General features: G+C 44.2%; 1 protein-coding gene across 1 annotated transcript; it reads right to left on the reverse strand.

Annotated features, from left to right (window-relative positions):
• Positions 1-16,445: 16,445 nt before the first annotated feature.
• Positions 16,446-19,399, reverse strand: DPPA3 (developmental pluripotency associated 3; the record flags this gene model as incomplete). Its single annotated transcript, XM_080914899.1, has 4 exons — positions 16,446-16,538; positions 17,052-17,084; positions 17,428-17,660; positions 19,312-19,399. The coding sequence occupies 4 exons, from the start codon at positions 19,397-19,399 to the stop codon at positions 16,446-16,448; spliced, it is 447 nt and encodes a 148-aa protein (XP_080771025.1).
• Positions 19,400-19,921: the final 522 nt, after the last annotated feature.

Genomic DNA, 19,921 nt, shown 5'->3' on the forward strand with positions numbered 1-19,921 from the left:
TATTGTATTAGACTGGACAACTATAATTATGATTCAGATATTAAGGCAAAATTGTATAAACATAGGAAGAGTGTTTTGACCCAGCCAAAATGTGTATCTATTTAATAACATCACTAAAATTAATTAAAATGAAGATGTTTTCAGTCTAAGTTAGTTTATAGCTAACTCTAACTGAAGGAACTGCTAAATACATTCTGAAGGGAATGGAGTCTGGAGAAACATGACACCAGAGGGAGTTAAGAAAGAAATGATCAGCAAAGGTCAGAGTTAAACCATCTTTTAAAATATATTTATTTATTTGTTTGTTTATTTATTTATTTACTATATGAGTACACTGTAGCTGTATTCAGACACACCAGAAGAGGGCATCAGATCTCATTACAGATGGTTGTGAGCCACCATGTGGTTGCTGAGATTTGAACTCAGGACCTCTGGAAGAGCAGTCAGTGCTCTTAACTACTGGCCCATCTCTCCAGCCCCAAAGTTGGACCCTTTAGACTTGCAGTGTTGCCTTAGAGGGGATTTACAAATCAGTTTATCATAAAATAATGAACTGAAAGAAAATGTATCAATAGATCAAACATTGAAGAATAATTACCTTCAATAATTTAACAAAATTTATTTTCCAGTTTTATTTTGACACATGCCTTTAATCCAAGCATTCAGGAGTCAGAAGCAGGAGGATCTTGGGTCTCTGTGAGTTGGAGGACAGCCTGGTCTACAGAACAAGGTCCAGGACAGCCAAGGCTGTTACACAAAAAAACCCTCTCTTGAAGAAAAAAGCAAAGAAAAAAAAATACATAATGCAGGCAAATGGCTGGAACTAGAAAAGAAATCGTTTGCACCAGGTCCATAAAGATAAATATGACATGTATTTACTTATATATCAGTCATGAAATAAATGATAACAATTTGCAATCCACAGACCCAGAGAGGTTAGCTATAGGGAAAGGAATGGAAGAGACACATGGATCTCTCTAAGAGGGGGAAATAGAATATATTTTATGGATAGACTGATGGCATGCACAGGAATGGGGATCAAGTCAAAAGGGGGAGGGGAGATGGGGTTGAGGGAGGTGATCTGGTGAAAGACAGCTAGAATTGAGGTGTGTTTGATGGGTGATATGGAAACCCTAGTGCAGAGAAAACTTCCTAAAATATATAAAGGTGATTAATGAAGTCTCCAAATAATGAGAGAGATGGAGTTCCAACTGGCCACCTCTTATCACCAGACAAATCTTCCAGGGCCATGGCTAGGTTACATCCAATTGTGCTGTTGTCCAAGGAGGTCCCATGGACATCCCCAAACAATCCAGGCTGTTGCCAAAGCAATGGGTTATCTGCTACAAACTGACAGCAAGGCCCTTTGCTGAAGACAACACTCACACGGCATTCACAAAACTCATTGAACATGGAGGGGTGGGACTGGTGCCTACACAGACCTTTACCCCCACGTTCTAGTGTCTTTGGAATGGAAAGGGGCTCTGCAGGCTACAAAAGAGAAATCTAAACACCAACCCTACCACAAAACCTATGATGCACAATCTGTTCTACCTGCAAAATACTCGAGGGCAACAGTGGCACAAAGCTTGTGTGTGTGTGTGTGTGTGTGTGTGTGTGTGTGTGTGTGTAGTATAAGAGCCAGAAGAATGAAGGACTCCAGATGCACTTTTTTGTTCATTTGCTTTTTGAGACAGGGTTCTTTTGTGCAGCTCTGGCTGTCCTGGAACTCTGTAGACCAGCCTGCAGAGCCCCTTTCCATTCCAAAGACACTAGAACGTGGGGGTAAAGGTTCTGTGTAGGCACCAGTCCCACCCCTCCATGTTCAATGAGTTTTGTGAATGCTGTGTGAGTGTTGTCTTCAGCAATGGGGCCTTGTTCTCAATTTGTAGTGGACGAATGCCACAGACAACCCCAGCCGGGTGTGGGGCTCCCTGGGACGTGGGTCCTCAAAGACTAGATGGGTAAGGATTCCACAGTGACAAACAGAAATAAACACAGAGACAGTTTGAATCTGAGTGCATTGGGGCAGCTCTCATTCAGGGGTTTTTATGCAAGAAAAACAGGTGTTACAACTCTAAGAGATGTGTCCAGTGAAGCAGTTACAAAGAATAATTATCATAACCTGTGGCACAAGAAGATACAAAATCATTCAGGCATTACAACTCTAAAAGATTGAAACATCTTCAAAGAATAATTATCATAATCATCTGGCACAAGAAAACACAAAATCAATCAGGTATTACATTTCCTAAACAGTGAGTTCAAAGAATCAATTACGAATGGAAAGGTTAACATCATTATCACTAAGTTGAACAAAGTACAAAAAATCACTTACAGTTAGTGGCAAACTTTCAGAAGCGAGTTCAAAAAGTCTTCAAGGCACTTGGTTATGACTCGTAGGTCCTGACCAAGTTAATACATTTCCATGAGTATTCCTTATCTAATCTCTAGCTTCTGTCTTATTAAAAATCCTCAAAGTTCAGTTTAAAACTGTACTTAAACAATGCTTTCTGTCCCAAAATGTCAGAGCCCATCTCATCTACACACGCTCAGCCATACAAGTGCATATATTGTTGGGAGAGTTTTCATCAAAGTGCTGTTATGTGATTATGTAAATGATTATGAAGCAAAGCATTGGAGCTCTTGGAGAAAAAGTCAAGGGGTGGCTTCTCATCCAATTTTCTCACTTACAATCTCGGCCCAGGCTATCAGGAACATCTGGTAAATATAGAGAAGGACTAGAAGAAGAAGAAGCAGACAGACTGCCATGAGAACTATGGCCCAATCTTTCTCTCTGGCCAGAGAGTTCCACAACCGGTTCCAGGAGACCTCCTCCCTTTGGAGTCTAATGCCTCAGTCTGTGGAACTTGCCACACCGAATCTACTGGGGTTGGTGTGACAAGAGTCCTCATGTTTCCCAGTGTGTGTATATCTCCTTGCCTGGCCTAATTTTTACTTTTATTTATTTATTTATTTATTTAATTTTAATTGTATTTTATTTATTTACTTATTTTTTCAGTGAAATGTTAGTTCAAACTTAAGCTCTGTAGATCTCCCAAGGCTGGTGAATATAAGGCTTAAATCATAGAGATCAGGAATTGGTGGGACTTCTGGATGTGACCAGATGAAACTCAGGCCACTAGGGTGTGGCCTCGATACTGAGAATCCAGCCAGTTCCCTTTCTTTTTGCTGCCTGGCCTCCATGAAGTGAGTCATTTGTCAACCCACACTCCCACCTGACTCTCTGCATCACCACAGGCACTAAAGCAACAAGGGTGAGGAACTCTAGTCTCAAATTTTTGAAACCAGGAGCCCAAAGGATCGTTTCTCTGGAGTATCAGGTCATGATAAGGCAAGGCTGCCTACTTTCATGTTCTGTCAGATGCTTTTAAATCCCCCCTCGCAAGAAGTCTTCCAACAGTTTACTAGAAAAAAGGTAGACATTAAAAAAAAAAAAAAATCCTCACTGTTATGAACATAAATTGAGTTGAATTTTTTTTTCCAAGCTAGGGTACAAGCTGAAACCAAAACAGAGCTTTTGCTGATGCTTAAGAAATCAGGCCAGGGGGCTGGAGAGGTGGCTCAGTGATTAAGAGCACTGACTGCTCTTCCAGAGGTCCTGAGTTCAAATCCAGCAAGTGCATAGTGGCTCACAAATATCTGTAATGAGGTTTGGTGCTCTCTTTAGGTGTGTCTGAGGACAGCTACAGTGTACTTATATATAATAAATAATTAAATAAATATTAAAGAGAGGAAGAGAGAGAGATCAGGCCAGCACTAGAGATGTGTCATAACTCATATAAGGTAGGCAGTTTTGGCAAAATCTTTTCTATATGATTACCCTAGAATTGCCTTCTCATCCGTACTTTAAAATAAAATTTCCCTGGGACTAAGCTTTTTTTCTTTCTTTCTGGTTTAGCAAGACAAGGTTTCTCTTTCTAGCCCTGGCTGTACTGGAACTCATTCTGTAGACCAGGCTGGCCTCGAACTCACAGATCTGCCTGCCTTTGCCTCTCAAGTGCTGGGATTAAAGGCATAAGTCATCACTCTGAGACAGCAGTCTTTAGCTGAGAACACAGGTTTTCCTTATTTGGGACAGTTTTAGTTTAACAAACAAAATTTGCTGGCTATGTGGCTATGGTGTTAGTCACTTAGGGAGAAGAGCAGACATATGCTTGGTCCCCCCCCCCCCCTTAGAAAAGAAGGAGCAAGCAGGCTTCCAAAGCAGAAGCCATCAGTTTAGCACGGGTAGGACATTTTCTTAATTGGTGATTGATGGGGGAAGGATTCAACCCATTATGGGTAGGGCCATCCCTGGGGTGGTGGCTCTGGTTCTATAAGAAACCAGGCTGAGCAAGCCATATGGAGAAAGCCAGTAAGCAGCCCCAGCCCCACTTTACCCCTGTGGCCTCTGTCAGTTCCTGTTTCTGGGCTCCCTCCCTGTTTGAGTTCCTGTCTTGACTTCCTTCAGTGAACAATAATTTGGAAGTGTAAGCAAATGAACAGGCTTTAGTCATGGTATTTTACCACAGCAATGGTAACCCTGACTAGGACACCCCTCCCCCAACATCCAGGGACATTATTCACAGGTTAATAAAAACATTTTTAAAGTTTGTATGGAAGCTGAAAACAACAACAAACCACTAGAAATGCTTTTGTTTGCGGCAGGGTCTCTCTATCCCTGGCTGTCCTAGAACCAGGCTGGCTTAAAATGTAAAGATCCATCTGCCTCTGCCTCCTGACTGCTGGGATTAAAGGTGTGCACCACCATTCCCAGGACTCTGGAAAAGCAATCAGCTCTAGGCTGGCAGTAATTTTCTTCATAGGACTCCAGTAGCCCAAGCAAGAAGATGCACAGTTAACAAGTAGGATCGCAGGAAATCCAAAAGCTGCACAGCAAAGAAGACTGAAGGGTAGCTCTTCAGACAGGAGGAAATCTTTACAACCCAATTAGAAACTGCAGAAGTAAGCACAAAATTCTCCACAGAGGAGATGTGGATGGCTAGGAGACCCTTTCAAAAGAAAAAGATTTATTCATTTACTTTATGTTTGTGAGTACACTGTAGCTGTCTCCAGAGACACCAGAAGAGGGCATCAGATCCCATTACAGATGGTTGTGAGCCACCGTGTGGTTGCTGGGAATTGTACTCAGGACCTCTGAAAGAACAGTCAGTGCTCTTAACCACTGAGCCCTCTCTCCAGCCCTAGGAGACCCTTTTTTTGTTTTGAGACAGGATCTCATAAAGCTCTGGCTGGTCTTGAACTAACAGACCTGCCTCTTCCTCCTCAGGAGGCACTTATAATGTTCACCATCCTTATCTATCAGGGAAGTGAAGATTAAAACCACTTTAAGCTCCCCCTAGCATCGGGCAAAGATACACCTTGTGGGCAGTGTTGTTCTAATAGAGTCAGGGGCAGAGCAGATGGCAGTCCATTGTCATTCTAGCTCGATGCCTGGCTTGGTGAGTGAAGTTATCTTATACCTAGGACTATAAAAATCAGATCAAATTCAGGCAGGACATTGAAAGGAGATGAAGACAGAGACCTGCAGATGGCCATGCCACCCACAGACCTGCCCTCTAGTGCAGCACAGGTGGGATGTAGACATCTGTTGCCACACTAGGCAGTGCTGATGGAGGGTGTCATCCAGGGGCCCTCCAGCTGAAAGGCCAGCCTGAGGAGGAAGCCACTACAATGTGTGAGTATGTGGTGCTCATGAGTATGTGTGCCTGAACAGCACAACAGAGCTGACCTTAGTGGTGAGTGTGTGTGTGTGACTGTGTGTGCCCTATCCTTTGCCCACTGCAGCATAAGGGAGCACAGGCTCTCGTCCTGTCTAGGCAGCACAGAAGAGCTGGCCCTGCTGGAGGGAAGGCAGGTGAGTCAGCCCTGAAGGCAAGAATGCAGGAGAGCAGGTCCCACCACTCATTTGACATGAGATGGCACGGTGGGGTGGGGGGTCATGTCCTCACTCTCCCTGCCTCTCCACCTGCAGTACTGGAGAGAGCTGACCCTAGGGTCACAAGAGCAGGAGAGCTGGCCCAGCCCTTCAGGAGCTGCAGCACTTGGGAGAGTGAGCGCCCAACTTTGACTGGGCAGCACAGGGGAGCTGGCTCTGGAGTTGTGGATGCAGGTGAACCTGTGGGGAATGAGAGCAGAAGAGGTGACCCTCCCTGCTGCAGATGGCAGCACTGGGTGGCCTAGCTGGAGCCATGCCAGAGAGCTTGCCCTGCTGGTGGAAATAAGGGAGAATCTGTGGGCTGATCAGTTCAGCTACCACCCAGGTCCATATTCAGGCTCTGAACTGGCCCACCCCCAAATTTGTATCATTTTTGAATAGTTAGGATGTGTGAAAGGGCCATTCCTGCTGTCCCAAAGCTGCAAGATCTCCATGACACAGGTCAACAACAGGATAACCTGCCACACCAACCCCAGTAGATTCGGTGTGGCAAGTTCCACAGACTGAGGCATTAGACTCCAAAGGGAGGAGGTCTCCTGGAACCGGTTGTAGAACTCTCTGGCCAGAGAGAAAGATTGGGCCATAGTTCTCATGGCAGTCTGTCTGCTTCTTCTTCTTCCAGTCCTTCTCTATATTTACCAGATGTTCCTGATAGCCTGGGCCGAGATTGTGAGTGAGAAAATTGGACGAGAAGCCACCCCTTGACTTTTTCTCCAAGAGCTCCCATGCTTTGCTTCACAACCATTTACATAATCACATAACAGCACTTTGATGAAAACCCTCCCAACAATATATGCACTTGTATGGCTGAGCATGTGTAGATGAGGTGGGCTCTGGCATATTGGTACAGAAAGCATTGTTTTTAGAAAAGACTGAAGAATAGTTCTAAATTGAACTTTGAGGATTTTCAATAAGACAGGAGCTAGATGTTGGATAAAGATTAGAAAGTTATTAACTTGTTCAGGACTTAGAGGTCATAGCCAAGTGCCCCTGAAGACCTTATGAACCTGCTCTTGGAAGGAGGCCATTAACTATTAGTGGGCTCTGTGCTCTATTCTGTTAAGTGCTAATGATCTGTCCTGTTTGTAGCTGATTCTTTGAACACACTTTTTAGAAGTTGCAATGCCTGAATGATTTTGTATCTTCTTGTGCCACATGATTATGATAATTATTCTTTGTAACTGCTTCACTGGACACATCTCTTAGAGTTGTAATGCTTGTTTTTCTTGTATAAACCCTGGGTGAGAGCTGCCCCAATGCACTCAGATCCAAACTGTCTCCATGTTTGTTTCTCTTTGTCACCATGGAGTGGAATCCTTACCCAGCTAGTCTTCGAGGACCCATGTCCCAGGGAGCCCCACACACGGCTGGGGTGGTCCCAGGCCAGCCTGGACTATATAATAAGACCGGACCTGTAAGAAACAAACAAACAAAATAGAAACACATTATTATATAAAATAGAACAAGCCTGTTTTCCACCTTGGTGGAGGAAGGCAGAAATAAGAAAAACTCTGTGCTCGTTTTCCAGCCAAGATGAAAAAACCAGATCTCCAAGTTTAGGGGAAAACCCTGCCACAAAGGAATAGGCATAGGACATCCAACCGCCTTGTCTGGCCTCTCATATACATATGCACACATACTCACGGGCAAACACGTCAGTAAATAAACGTGGAGGGATTCAGGCCTGATCTAGGATACAAGCCTCTTGTGTCTTAATTGCTTCTCTATTCCATGGACCATCACAACCAAAGTATCTTATACAAAAATTGCTTCAGGTGAGCTCATTGTTCTAGAGGCCATGAGACCATGCTGGCAGAGCAGAGTCAGATCAGGGAGCAGGGCAGCAGGAGCAGGAACCCGAGGACTCACCTTAAGCATGAAGTAGAGAGAAGACACAGGCATTCTCAGGGTGTCTGAAACCCTGAAGCCCACCCCCAGAGATGTACTTCCCTGAAGCCACACATCCTAAGCCTCCCCACACTGTGCTACCAATTGAGAACCACTACTCCATGCTTATGAAAGATAATATAGGATAAGTTAGCCTCTGGGTATATCTGTGAGTGACTCTAGATTAAGGTTAGAAGATGGACCAGAGTTCTGGACTGAATAAAAAGAAAAGCTGGCTGAACAGAGGCCTTTTGTTCCAGCAATGCGTGTGGTAACTAATACAGAAAAAAATATGGCAAATCGCTTGTAATAATGTATATATTTGATATCTAAGTGTCCACACTGAGCTATAGGGGTCTGTTTTATTTACAGCTCTTCCATCCCAATGGGAATCAAGGAAATTTGTTTGTTGAATCTCAACTTATGGCCAAGTTTGTAATGTTTGCCTGTACACTGGCCAGTCTGCACATTCTAGAACTCTCTGCCCAGCTCCTTTAGGGGCTTAGTAGGCTGCACATTTGCTAAATATGAAACAGCTGAACAAGATATCACTGTATTGAGCTAAACAAAGAATTCTCAGCTGAGGAATACTGAATGGCCGAGAAGCACCTAAAGAAATGCTCAACATCCCTAGCCATCAGGGAAATGAAAATCAAAACAACCCTGAGATTCCACCTCACACTAGTCAGAATGGCTAAGATAAAAAACTCAGATGACAGCAGATGCTGGTGAGGATGCAGAGAAAGAGGAACACTCCTCCAATGTTGGTGGGATTGCAAGTTGGTACAACCACTCTGGAAATCAGTCTGGCAGTTCCTCAGAAAATTGGACATAGTCCTACCTGAAGACCCAGCCATACCATTTCTGGGCATATACCCCAAAGATGCTCCAACATATAATAAGGACACATGCTCCACCATGTTTATAACAGCCTTATTTATAATAGCCAGGAGTTGGAAAGAACCTAGATTCAGTAGATGAATGAATACAGAAATTATGGTATACTTACACAATGGAGTACTACTTAGCTATTAAAAACAATGATTTTACGAAATTCCTAGGTAAATGGATGGAATTAGAGAATATTATCCTGAGTTAAGTAACCCAGTCACAAAAGAAAAGACATGATATGCAGTCACTGATAATTGGATACTAGCCTCAGAAAGCTCTGAATACCCAAGAAACAACTCACAGACAATATGAAGCTCAAGAAGGAAGGCCAAAATATGGAAGCTTCAGTCTTTCTTAGAAAAAAAAAGTGTATAGTACCTTCTCACAGTGTGGTACACCTAGACCTTAAAACATTAATAATTCAAGAGCTAAGAATGCAGCCTTATGGCAATCCTTGAAATTTAAAAACCATTATGTTTAATCATTATACACCAAGAAAACTTCAACTATTTCTACGTTACATTTTGTTTTATATGTACTTTATGCTCATTGTAACTAGTAAGTTTTCAGTGCATACTATCAAACCTTTAAAAAAATCAAGTACAGACAAAAATATATTCATATAGTTTTATGCAAAAATGCTTTTAAAATCTGTATATTTATCTGTTTTTTAAAAAAAATAAAGTTGTTTAATAAAGAAAGAAAGACAGAGAGAGAAAGAGAGAGAGAGAGAGAAAGAAAGAAAGAAAGAAAGAAAGAAAGAAAGAAAAAAAAGAAAGAAAGAAAGAAAGAAAGAAAGAAAGAAAGAAAGAAAGAAATCGCTGCATTTTAACCTACTGTGCATACTGGAGAGCCCGGTAGAAAGTTTTTACCTGTGTTTAGAGGACATTGTCACCATGAAAGGCCTTGCTAGGACTGGAAAAGAATCTCAGCTATTTTTCCTGGGCATATGATGCATTGTGACACATGCCTTTAATCCTAGCACTCAGGAGGCAGCAGTTCAGGGACAGCCAGGGCTATTCAAAGACACCCTGTCTCAAAAAAAAAACAGAAACAAAATCAAAACAACACTAAGAAAAAAAGAAAGGAAAGAAGGAAGGGAGGGAGGGAGGGAAAAGAAAGAAAGAAAGGAAACAATCTTGATACTTTTTCTTGTAACAGCAGAGACCAGGTACAGGTGCCTTGGAAGCCTCTGCCTTAATTGTTTTTAACACCAAAATGTCAAACATTAAATAACAAGGTAGACCAAGATATACAACCCCTGAAAAACTTCATAGGACAATTCGAAAAACAAGTGGATTCTCAGACCAGATGGTAGCTGCACACATCTTGAACTTTAGCACTGGGGAGGCAAAGGCAGAAGCAGAGCGAGAGGCAGGTGGATCTCTGTGAGTTTCAGGCCAGAGTTTGGGCTACTCAGAGAAACCCTGTTATTTCTAAACCAGAAGACGAAAGGAAGGAAGGAAGGAAGGGATGGAGGGAGGGAGGGAGGGAGGGAGGGAGGGAGGGAGGGAGGGAGAAAGGAAGGAAGGAAGGAAGGAAGGAAGGAAGGAAGGAAGGAAGGAAGGAAGGAAGGTAGGTAGGTAGGTAGAGAGAAAGTGAGAAAAGGAAGAAAGATTGAGTCTCTAACAGACATAGTTTTACAAAATTGTCCAGGACTAGATTTGTTACTTTTAAGTGAAGAATGTCTTTATGCCAATAATTCAGGAGTTATATGGAAAACTGTAGACACCTGTTTAGAAAGGTACCAAGGCTTCTAGTTCATACCAGCGTCTCTTCTCCTGGTCCCCGTGGCTCACCATCCTTTACCTGTCAGAGCTGGACCCATCCTTTTCCTTCTCAGTGTCATGATTGGCCCGTGGATCTTCAACTGGCTAGTAACTTAAAAATTACACCTCTGCAGGCTTGGTGTTAGCCTGTACCTCAACACAAATCTACGGTTTGATTCATAGGATGGGGAGCCAGTAGGGAATATGGCAGCCAGAGAAACTCCATTTAGTATTTAATGACTGTTTGCCCCAGACTCAAATTTCTGGAACATGATTTCCCAGAAAACAACCCTGATCTAGTGACCTCCCTCCCCTTGCTGAAAGGAGCAGCCATGGCCATCTATCTGTCTTGTTATAAGGCTATGACGAAGCACCATTTGTCTTTTGGCTTTAAAACCCCTTCCATCTCCATAGCCCTCCTGTTCCACATACCTGAGATCTGGCATTAAGGCTGTCACCCTGATGGCAGCAAATAATTAATCCTTTAATTAAAATCGGATTGAGTCTGTGATCTTTATCCCCGGGGTCTCAATCTCTATAAAGGTTAAGAGCACTGACTGCTCTTCCAGAGGACTCGGGTTTGGATTCTCTGAAGTCACATAGGGGCTCACATGATCTGTAACTCCAGTTTCAGGAGATCCAATAGTCTCTTCTGACTTCCATGGGCACCAAGCATGCATAAAGTATAGAGACATATATGTAGACATGCATTCATATGTCATATATGACATACAGACATATATGTAGACATAGATATATGCAGACATACATTCATACAAACGAAAATAAATCCCCCAAAAATTACAAAATTAAAAAAAAAAAAAAAAAAAGGCTAGAGCTGTCAAAGATGCACATTCAACTCCTGGTTCCACAGAAGAGAATAGTGTCTGTGAAATTGAAGAACAACTGGGAAGACTCAGACCCAATCATGAAAGCAGAAATCTAATCCTTGTAGCCATGAAAAAAGTCAGGCGTGCAGGTGCTTGATTGGAATCCCAGGGCTGGGAAGGTAGAGAAAAGTGGATTCTTACGGTTCATTGGCCAGCCAGGGTAGGCTAATTAGTGAGGCCGAGGTCCCATAGAAAGATCGTGCCTCAGAAACTGAGGTGGCTAGCTCCTGAGAAATGATACCCTAGAGTGATATAACTTCACATACACACAAACAACTGTAAGCCAGTCTTGGTGGCTCCTGTCCTTAATCCCTGCAGTGGGGAGGCTGGGGCAGGAGGATCTTTCAGTTGGATGCCAGTCTGGGCTATTCTAGGAGTATTGGGCCAGGGAAGCTACCAAGACCTTGTCTCCAAAAAACAAGGCAAAGCAATAGCAAAAGATAGCCAGCCGCAGCACCATGGCAGTGAATAAGAAGGAACCTAAGAAGTCGATGTGATAAACAGATAAGACATGAGGATGCACATTGAAATCCCAGCACAGGGAGGTTACTGCAGGAGAGCCATCAAGTTCAAGCATGGCCTGGATACATAATGGGACTATCTTAAAGGACCATCTGGGCATGGTGGCCCACTCCTCTATCCCCAACATTCTGGAGGCAGAGGCAGGTGAATTTCTGTGAGTTCAAGAGTGGCCTGGTCTGGGTAGCTTGTTCCTGGACAGGCAAAGTTTCAGAGACTCTGCCTAAAAAAACAGGATAGGGCATATGACCTAATGACAATAAAAGCCTAGCAAGTCCTGTAGGCTGGGGGGGGGGGGGGGGGGACTTTGTTTCTTGCCTCTGGCCATAATGGTAATGTCTTTTTACAACTGTGGAGAGAGGTCAGAATTTTTAAAACCTTAACATTGTAGGGTGATTTAGGCAAAAAAAAGACAAGACAGTCCAGCTTCCTCTCAATTGCCTAGGTGCCATTTTTAAATGCCTGACCAGGACCCCGGTATCTGGAGCCAGACATACCGTAGGTGCTGCCACCTAGTGGTATAGGAAGCACATTGTCAGAATTCTTGCCCCTATTTACAGAAAACTACAGGGACCAGCAACAGGCTGTAAAGAACGGACTCTGCCTCTAGGTGGAGACAGTCTCTTGTCAATCCAAAGGCCAACTTAGGGACTGGGCCAAAGAGACACCCCTAGAAAAGCGGGGCTTGCTTTTAATTCTCTCATATATTAGATCCAGACAGCGGTCTCACCTCCTTCCTCTCCTCCCAGCACCCCCGCACCCTATATTCACTCCTCTTTGGTTTTCTTTCAGAAGGAAGGTTCTCAAGATAACATGCTTTTGAACACGGCAGTGATAGCGTAGGCCTCTAATCCTAGCATTCGAGAGGTAGAGGCAGGCAGATCGCTGCGTCTGAGGCCAGCCTGATGCAGAACACCCAAACCTGTTACAGAGAAACCTTTTCTTGAAAACATGAGTGTGTTTGTGCATGTGTGTGTGCGCGCACACACACACACAAAGTAAGACGCTTTTCATTTTCAGAATTCCTGCCCCAACCCACCCAGGGCAGTCTCTACCAACCCTTGAGGTTTGGCTGGCTCAGCTTACTTTACTGAAGCCTGACTCCGAATTATTTTTCTTCGTTCAGACCCTGGCAGAGCCTAAGAATGCTGTTAACTACAAGTCGGCTTCGGCCAGTGACTTCAATGCTTTCCTCCTGGCTGTGCGGCGGTCTGCCGCTAGGAGGCTAACCTGTGCCACCGCGTCAAGCAGCAGGCTTTTGGTCTTAACATCGCCTTCGTTTTCCTGCCTGCTCCTGCAGGATTTATCTACCCTAGTTCTGTTGGGGGGGGGGGGTTGGTTTGTTTTTGTTTTTGTTTTTTTTTTTTGTTTGTTTGTTTGTTTGGTTGGTTGGTTTTTTGTTTTTGTTTTGTTTTTTGTTTTTCTTTTTTTTTAACTCTAACTAACCTTAAGCCCATTTGTAACCATTCCTAAATTCTTTTATTATGTAAACTAAGAACTCCGCGAGGGGCCAGGCTTTGGTTAGTCACGCCTTTAATCCCTACATTAGGGAAGCAGAGGCAGGTGAATCTTTGAATTCAAGGTTAGCCCAGTCTACATTGAATTCCATGTCAGGGCTACACAAAAAACAAAACAAAAAACCTTGTCTGGAGGAAGATGGCTGGGGAGACACACCTAAGAGGGGACCTGATCTCCCAGATATCTGGTAACTGTTTCCTTCTCACCATTTGATGAGAACTTCTAGAATCAATGGCACATAACAGATATAGACTAATACAGGAGCACGGGGAGCTTTACAAAATGGCAAAGGGAGTCACGAAAGATGACCAAGTGGAAGCAACTTGTTTGCATTGTAAGCTAAAAAAAAAAAAAAACCCAAAACTTCAAACCAGGAGATGGTAGCATGTGACCATAGTCACAGGGGTGCAGAAAAAAAGAGGATCAGGAGATGGGGCTGGAGAGATGGCTCAGTGGTTAAGGGTACTGACTGCTCTTCTGGAGGTCCTGAGTTCAATTCCCAGCAACCACATGGTGGCTCACAACCATCTGTAATGAGATCTGATGCTTTCTTCTGGTGTGTCTGAAGACAGCTACAGTATACTTATATATAATAAATCAATCAATCAAAAAAGAAAAGAGGATCAGGAGTTTAAGATCATCCTCAGCTATATGGAGAGCAGGCCAGCTTTGGCTACATGTGAATCTATAGATTTATGAACTGAAACATTCTGGGCTTCTGCTCAGTGGCAGAGTGCACATTAGAACTTGGTTCCATATCCACTATGCAAAAATAAGTAAATTTCAATATTTGAAGGAACTAGAGCTTAAGGTTGCTTGGGGGGGGGGGGAGGCTGAAAAATTCCTAATCTGAAGGGAGGTATTTGGTACTGAGAGCACACGTTCTGACCAAATCTTTTCTGAAGGCATCTCCACTGAGGTGGTATTGGGAAACTACAGCAAAACAAACACCAATGGTCACTGCCCACATTTAATTGCCTTGAAAGTGGGATTCAGAACATCCTCAAAGCTGTCCTGTGAGGCCCAGGCACAGCAGTGTGCTGGCAGGAGACACACACACACAGCTCCAGGGTCACCTTTTGTCTAAGTTTTCCTGCTTTATGGACTGTGTACATAGGCTAGGTTACAGGTATGTAGACAATACACAACTGCAAGAGAACCTTGTACCTGAGGGCTTTCGCCTGAGGCTACAGTGCCTATGCTATGATGATCCAACTCTAATAAAACCTTCTTTTAAAAGGTGTTTGTGTGTGCGCATGCTACCCACATATGAAGATCAGAGCACAAGCAGAAATAACTAGGGATCAAATGATCGCCCTTCAGATAATTCCTCAGCTTCCCTTCTAGAGAGCTACCTAGAACATCTTTTATAAAATGAACAATGGTCATAACCGATATATCTAAGTGAAATGTACACAAAGTCATTGGCCTAGCCTTGCAATTTTAACTTTTTTCTTTTTAAAGATTATAAAAGTATACCGTCGCTGTCCTAAAGACACACTATAAGAGGGAATCAGGTCTCATTACAGATGGTTGCCAGCCACCATGTGGTTGCTGGGATTCAAACTCAGAGCAGTGTTCTTAACCACTGAGCCACCTCTCCATGCCTGCAACTTTTTAAAAGGTTTAGAATGTTAGTTTGGGGGTGGGAAGGCACAGACTTCTGATCCCAGCACTTGGGAGACAGAGACAGGTGGAATCTCAGGCCAGCTAGAGCTGGAGAGTCTGTCTCAAAACCAAAAACAACCCTTCCCATGAGTAATAAAAGGGACCACAGCTGGGCAGGGAAGGTGGACACCTTCACACTAAGGGTGCTGATGAGGTTAATAGCCTGCCAGCCACGTGCTTGACTCAGTTGACCTCCAATTCAAATATTACTTGGTAGTTATTTAAAATAAAGAGACAAGAACTCTTCATAGCCCTGGCTGTCCTGAAATGTACTATATAAACCAGACTGGCTAGAGACCCACCCACCTGTCTCTGCCTCCCGACTGCTGGAATTAAAGGTGTGCACCACCACACCCAGCGATTTTTAATTACATTTAGGGTTTTGGCATGTCAAGGAGCTGACTTAGAAGTTTCCAGCATATGGGTGGGTCTCCTGCCAGGCTGCAAGCTCCTTTACCCATAGTGCTATCCCATTGCACCCCTAGTCAAAGTTGTACCTTAGGCACAGTGATTGTTACAAACTTTTCCTAGTTTGCTACAAGTTTTAGAACTTTCTTCCAGTAGTTTCTAACTGTGATCCCCAATATTTTGAAGACTGGGGAGGATCAGAAGCTCAGGGTCATTTTGTAAAATGGAGCCTCAGGCTAGTTTAGCATATATATGTGAACTATGACCAAGCCTGATACAGACCCACAAAGGAAAACTCCTGCAACCTCCCCAGGTTCAAAGTGGCTGAAGAAGTGTGCTTTTTCCCATGCTTTGGCCTTGTGTATCTTTCCCACCTGGCTGCTCACCTGTAGGCTTTGTAAGGCCTTAAGGGCTGGAGAGATGGCTCAGCAGTTAAAAGCTCTTCCAGAGATCCTGAGTTCAATTCCCAGCAACCACCGGAAATGGAATCGGACAACCCTTCTGGTGTGTTTGAAGACAATGACTGTACTCACATTAAAGCATGTGAGAAATGTAGTGTGTGCACTCCCGCACATATGTACAAGCAATTCCCTTATTCCCAAAGGCTCATTCTAGTCAAGATAACAAAAGTTGCCTTTATTACAAATTTTACAAACTACAAAATCTAAAGATCTATTCCAATTACACCAAACTACTCCAAATTCTATTCACATTATTTCTCAGCCCCAGGCTTGAGGCTTCTAAAGTCCACAGAACGCTTTGACTCAGTCTCCATTTTGGGGGTAAATTAAGGTCATTTACATGAATCCAAACATCACACATCCTATACAATTTAAAGGCTAATGAACTAGAAGATCCCCAACACCAGGAAAAGTTTAAACAAAAAGCAGCTTTAAGATCTGCTGTGTGGCACTGCCAACAGGAATGACAGTCCTAATTCTGGCCGATTCTAGCGTTCTCGGAAGGGTCCCATCTTTGATAATAGCAGAAAGTGCAGAGACATCGGAATGGTTCGTTCGCTTCAAACTGAAAGAACAAAAGACGTTAATCAGATATTGTAAACCAAAGAAACATAAATCCCTGTCTACTGTTTTAAGTACTGCTTCAATAACCAGAATTCCAGTTATTGCTGGAGAGACGGCTGAGAGGTTAAAAGCACTGACTACTCTTCCAGTTCCCAAGTTCAATTCCCAGCAACTACATGGTGGCTCAGGACCATCTGTAATGGGATCCGATGCCCTCTTCTGGTGTGTCTAAAGACAGGTACAATGTACAATAAATAAATCCTTAAAAAAAAAAAATAACCAGAATTCGTAGGGGCTGAGAGAAGGTAACTCTCTCCACACAGACACACACTCTCTCTCTCTCTCTGTCTCTCTCTCTCTCTGTCTCTCTCTCTCTCTGTCTCTCTCTGTCTCTCTCTCTCTCTCTCTCTCTCTCTCTCTCTCTCTCTCTCTCTCTCTCTCTCTCTCGTCTACTAAACCAAACAAGGAAACAAGACACCTAACCCACCCTTCCATTATTAACAAGAGTATTTACCTTTCCTTCAAGCCTTTTTTGCCTCTGCTCAATCTTCAAGAGAAAACAAAAACAAAATTATTCAAAACTATCAATCAAGACAAAGTTAAAACACCTACTACTTGAGTTGGCACTGATGTTGTGAAGGCAGGGGCGAGGCTACCCCACTTTGAGGTCAGCCTGGTCTTCAAAGTACCAGGTTCACTTCAGCTCAGATCCAGTCTAACTTATCCCTATAGGGTTGCTCAAAAGCTGTAATTCAGCAGGATTGTGGATTGCAGGGCCAGTTTGAACTCTGTGGTAAGTGTCTTAACTCTCAAAACAGAAAAGACTGATGTTTATTATTGTTTTTCTGTATATAGCTCTGGCCAGCCTCAGACTGGAAGAGGAAACTCACCCGAATAAGCCGTCTCATCCTAGCTACAGGGTCCTTCAGCACCGACTGCAATGTTCGGACCTTTCTCTTGGGAAAGGCGCTTTGAACTTCCCTCAAGATTTTCTCACTTCTGTTCTCCACAGGTCTGCTCTCGATTAGGCGACGGAGGCTGCGCCGTCGTGATGACCGCTTGTCGCTGGAGTTCAGGCTTAGCTTTTTCATGACCTTGACTAGTGCTTCTGGTTGCAGGATTTCTGTAACTGAAGGATGGAGACGTTAGTGACATATACCATTTAAGGCAATACCCCAGAGAAACAAGGAAGTGGGTAAGATACTCCCTCTTCAAAAGAGTGGCCAACAAGCTAATTATGTTCCCGGACATGCTCATAAGGCCTAGGCAGATAAGCTAGCGTCTGTGTAGAGATCTAGAGCATCCTTACCACGGGTTGTTCTGTGTAGTGTTCGAGCATCCTAATTGCCTGCTCACCTCTTCCGCCTTTGAATCGTCCACAGTAAATGGTCTTACATAGGAAGTTTATCACAACTGTCCCGAAAAATGACACCAAGGCTGAGCCAGTTAGCCCCCCAGCGTTTGGGGCACGGAAGGATTGACAGAATTTGGGTCTAGCCTGGCTTAGACAATGAGATTTAGGCTAGTAGAGACTGAAGGCTCAAGATTTTAAAAGCCCCCAAACAAGATTAAAAGAATTCTCACAGGGAAATAAGGAGGCCCCACCCAGGTAACTGTATTAGGGCAGATTCAAGGCCAACCTCCTGGATCGGAGGGAGGGCTCCTCCCGAGCCACGCCCCAGCCAGGAGTGCCAGGAGGTAGTAAACCTGGAGGCCCTCGGGCGACTAGGTCTACTGCAGCTGGGGGTTGGGCTGAGGGGGCTCAGATAGCGCAAGGCTCAGCCTATCCTGGGCTCCTACTTCTCGTAGAAGAGCCACTTCCGTGACATGGAAATTTAGCTGGAAAATTGTTCCCAGAAAGTGGGTAAGAAAAAAAAAAATCCAACTGAAACTAAAAAGGATTCCGATGTAGCCCACAGAGGTGACACCGGCTTTAATCCCGGCACTCGAAAGGCAGAGTGGGGAGGATCTCCGAGTCCCTAGCCAGCCTGGTCTACAAAGTTTTCTATAGGGACAACCCGAGATACAGAAAAACCCCGTTTCGAGAAACTCCGTGTTTAAAATAAAGCGACAGCAGACTCACGGTGCGGCACTTTTAATCCTAGCGCTTAGAAGGCAGAGGCAGGAGGATAGTGATCGAACCCAGCCTGGGTACAACGTTGCGTTCCCGGATATCCAGGACAACAGAGGTCCAGCCTCAACCAAGATTTCTGTGCTAAAACAAACACCCCGTCGTCGTCGTCACCCCCCCCCCCACTGCAGCTCATTCAAGCCTTTAATCCTAGGATTTGGGATGCCATTCTTGGTTGCATCGGGAGTTCTAGTCCAGGCACAGCTGACTCAAACGCCAAGTCACATAAAAAACAAAACAAAAACACCGCAGAGACCAATTGCCAATGAGGAAGTGCTACCCCAAAAAAGCCCAGTGCCTCCCCAAACACGGTCGTAAGAATTTCACAAACCCCGCAGCCGACACAGTCTTTACTCCCTCCTGGTTCTTTTTATTCCTATACGAATCAGTATTTTTTTCTCCCCGAGGAAGGTAAGTTCCTTAACCATCACCTCAGGCGTGGGTTTGCCTCCGTTTCACAACAGGGTCTCATGTAGCCCACACTAACAGCTTGTTCTGTAAAGGGTGGCCTGAAACTCCTGATGCTCCACTAAGCCAAGGCTGGGCCCAACGATACCAGCCGCGTGCTAGGCGAACAGGATGAGGAGGGAGGGCCACCTGGTTTCCCCAAACCCCCGAGCAGAAAGGCAGAAGGCCGGTCTACCTGAATCATCGGAAGAGTCATTTTCATCTTTTGGCTGAGGAGCTTCTGGGTCCACAAATGTGTCGACTTTCTCCGAAGACTCCTCCATGGCGGTGGGAAGAAGACTAGCTCCGGAACAAATTTGCTTAGCGTTGGAAGAGGCTGAGAGCCAAATCAGGACTAACTACCAGAGGCGAAGTGAGCCCACAAATGAGGGCCGATTTCCTTTTATAGTAGGTAAGCCAACCCTCCAGGCTATTCTAATGCTAATGAAGTAGTGATTACAGGATCCACCTGAATTAAAGGCGAGACCTTTTCTCTGTAGGGTTACCATTCCTCTGCTCTCTGTTAATACTAACCCTGCTCAAAAACACTAGAAAGGTTGGCTGGGAGCGGTGGCACCCACCTTTAATCTCTCCTTGTCCCCGGAGACTGAGGCAGGTGGGTCTCTGAGTTCTAAAGCAGCCCTAGTTCTCACTTCCAAGTTAGCCCTTTTTTCACAAAATGAAGATTTTTATCTTGAGTCACGTTTGGTTACCTGAAATATCAGGGGTTTTACTGTTTTGTTTATTATATCCTCGGAGGCAGCTAGTGACTGGTGAACTGGGTTTAAATGTTTTAGAACAGAGCA

Source organism: Micromys minutus (genome assembly GCF_963924665.1).
Source record: "Micromys minutus genome assembly, chromosome: 3".
NCBI lineage: Eukaryota > Metazoa > Chordata > Mammalia > Rodentia > Muridae > Micromys > Micromys minutus.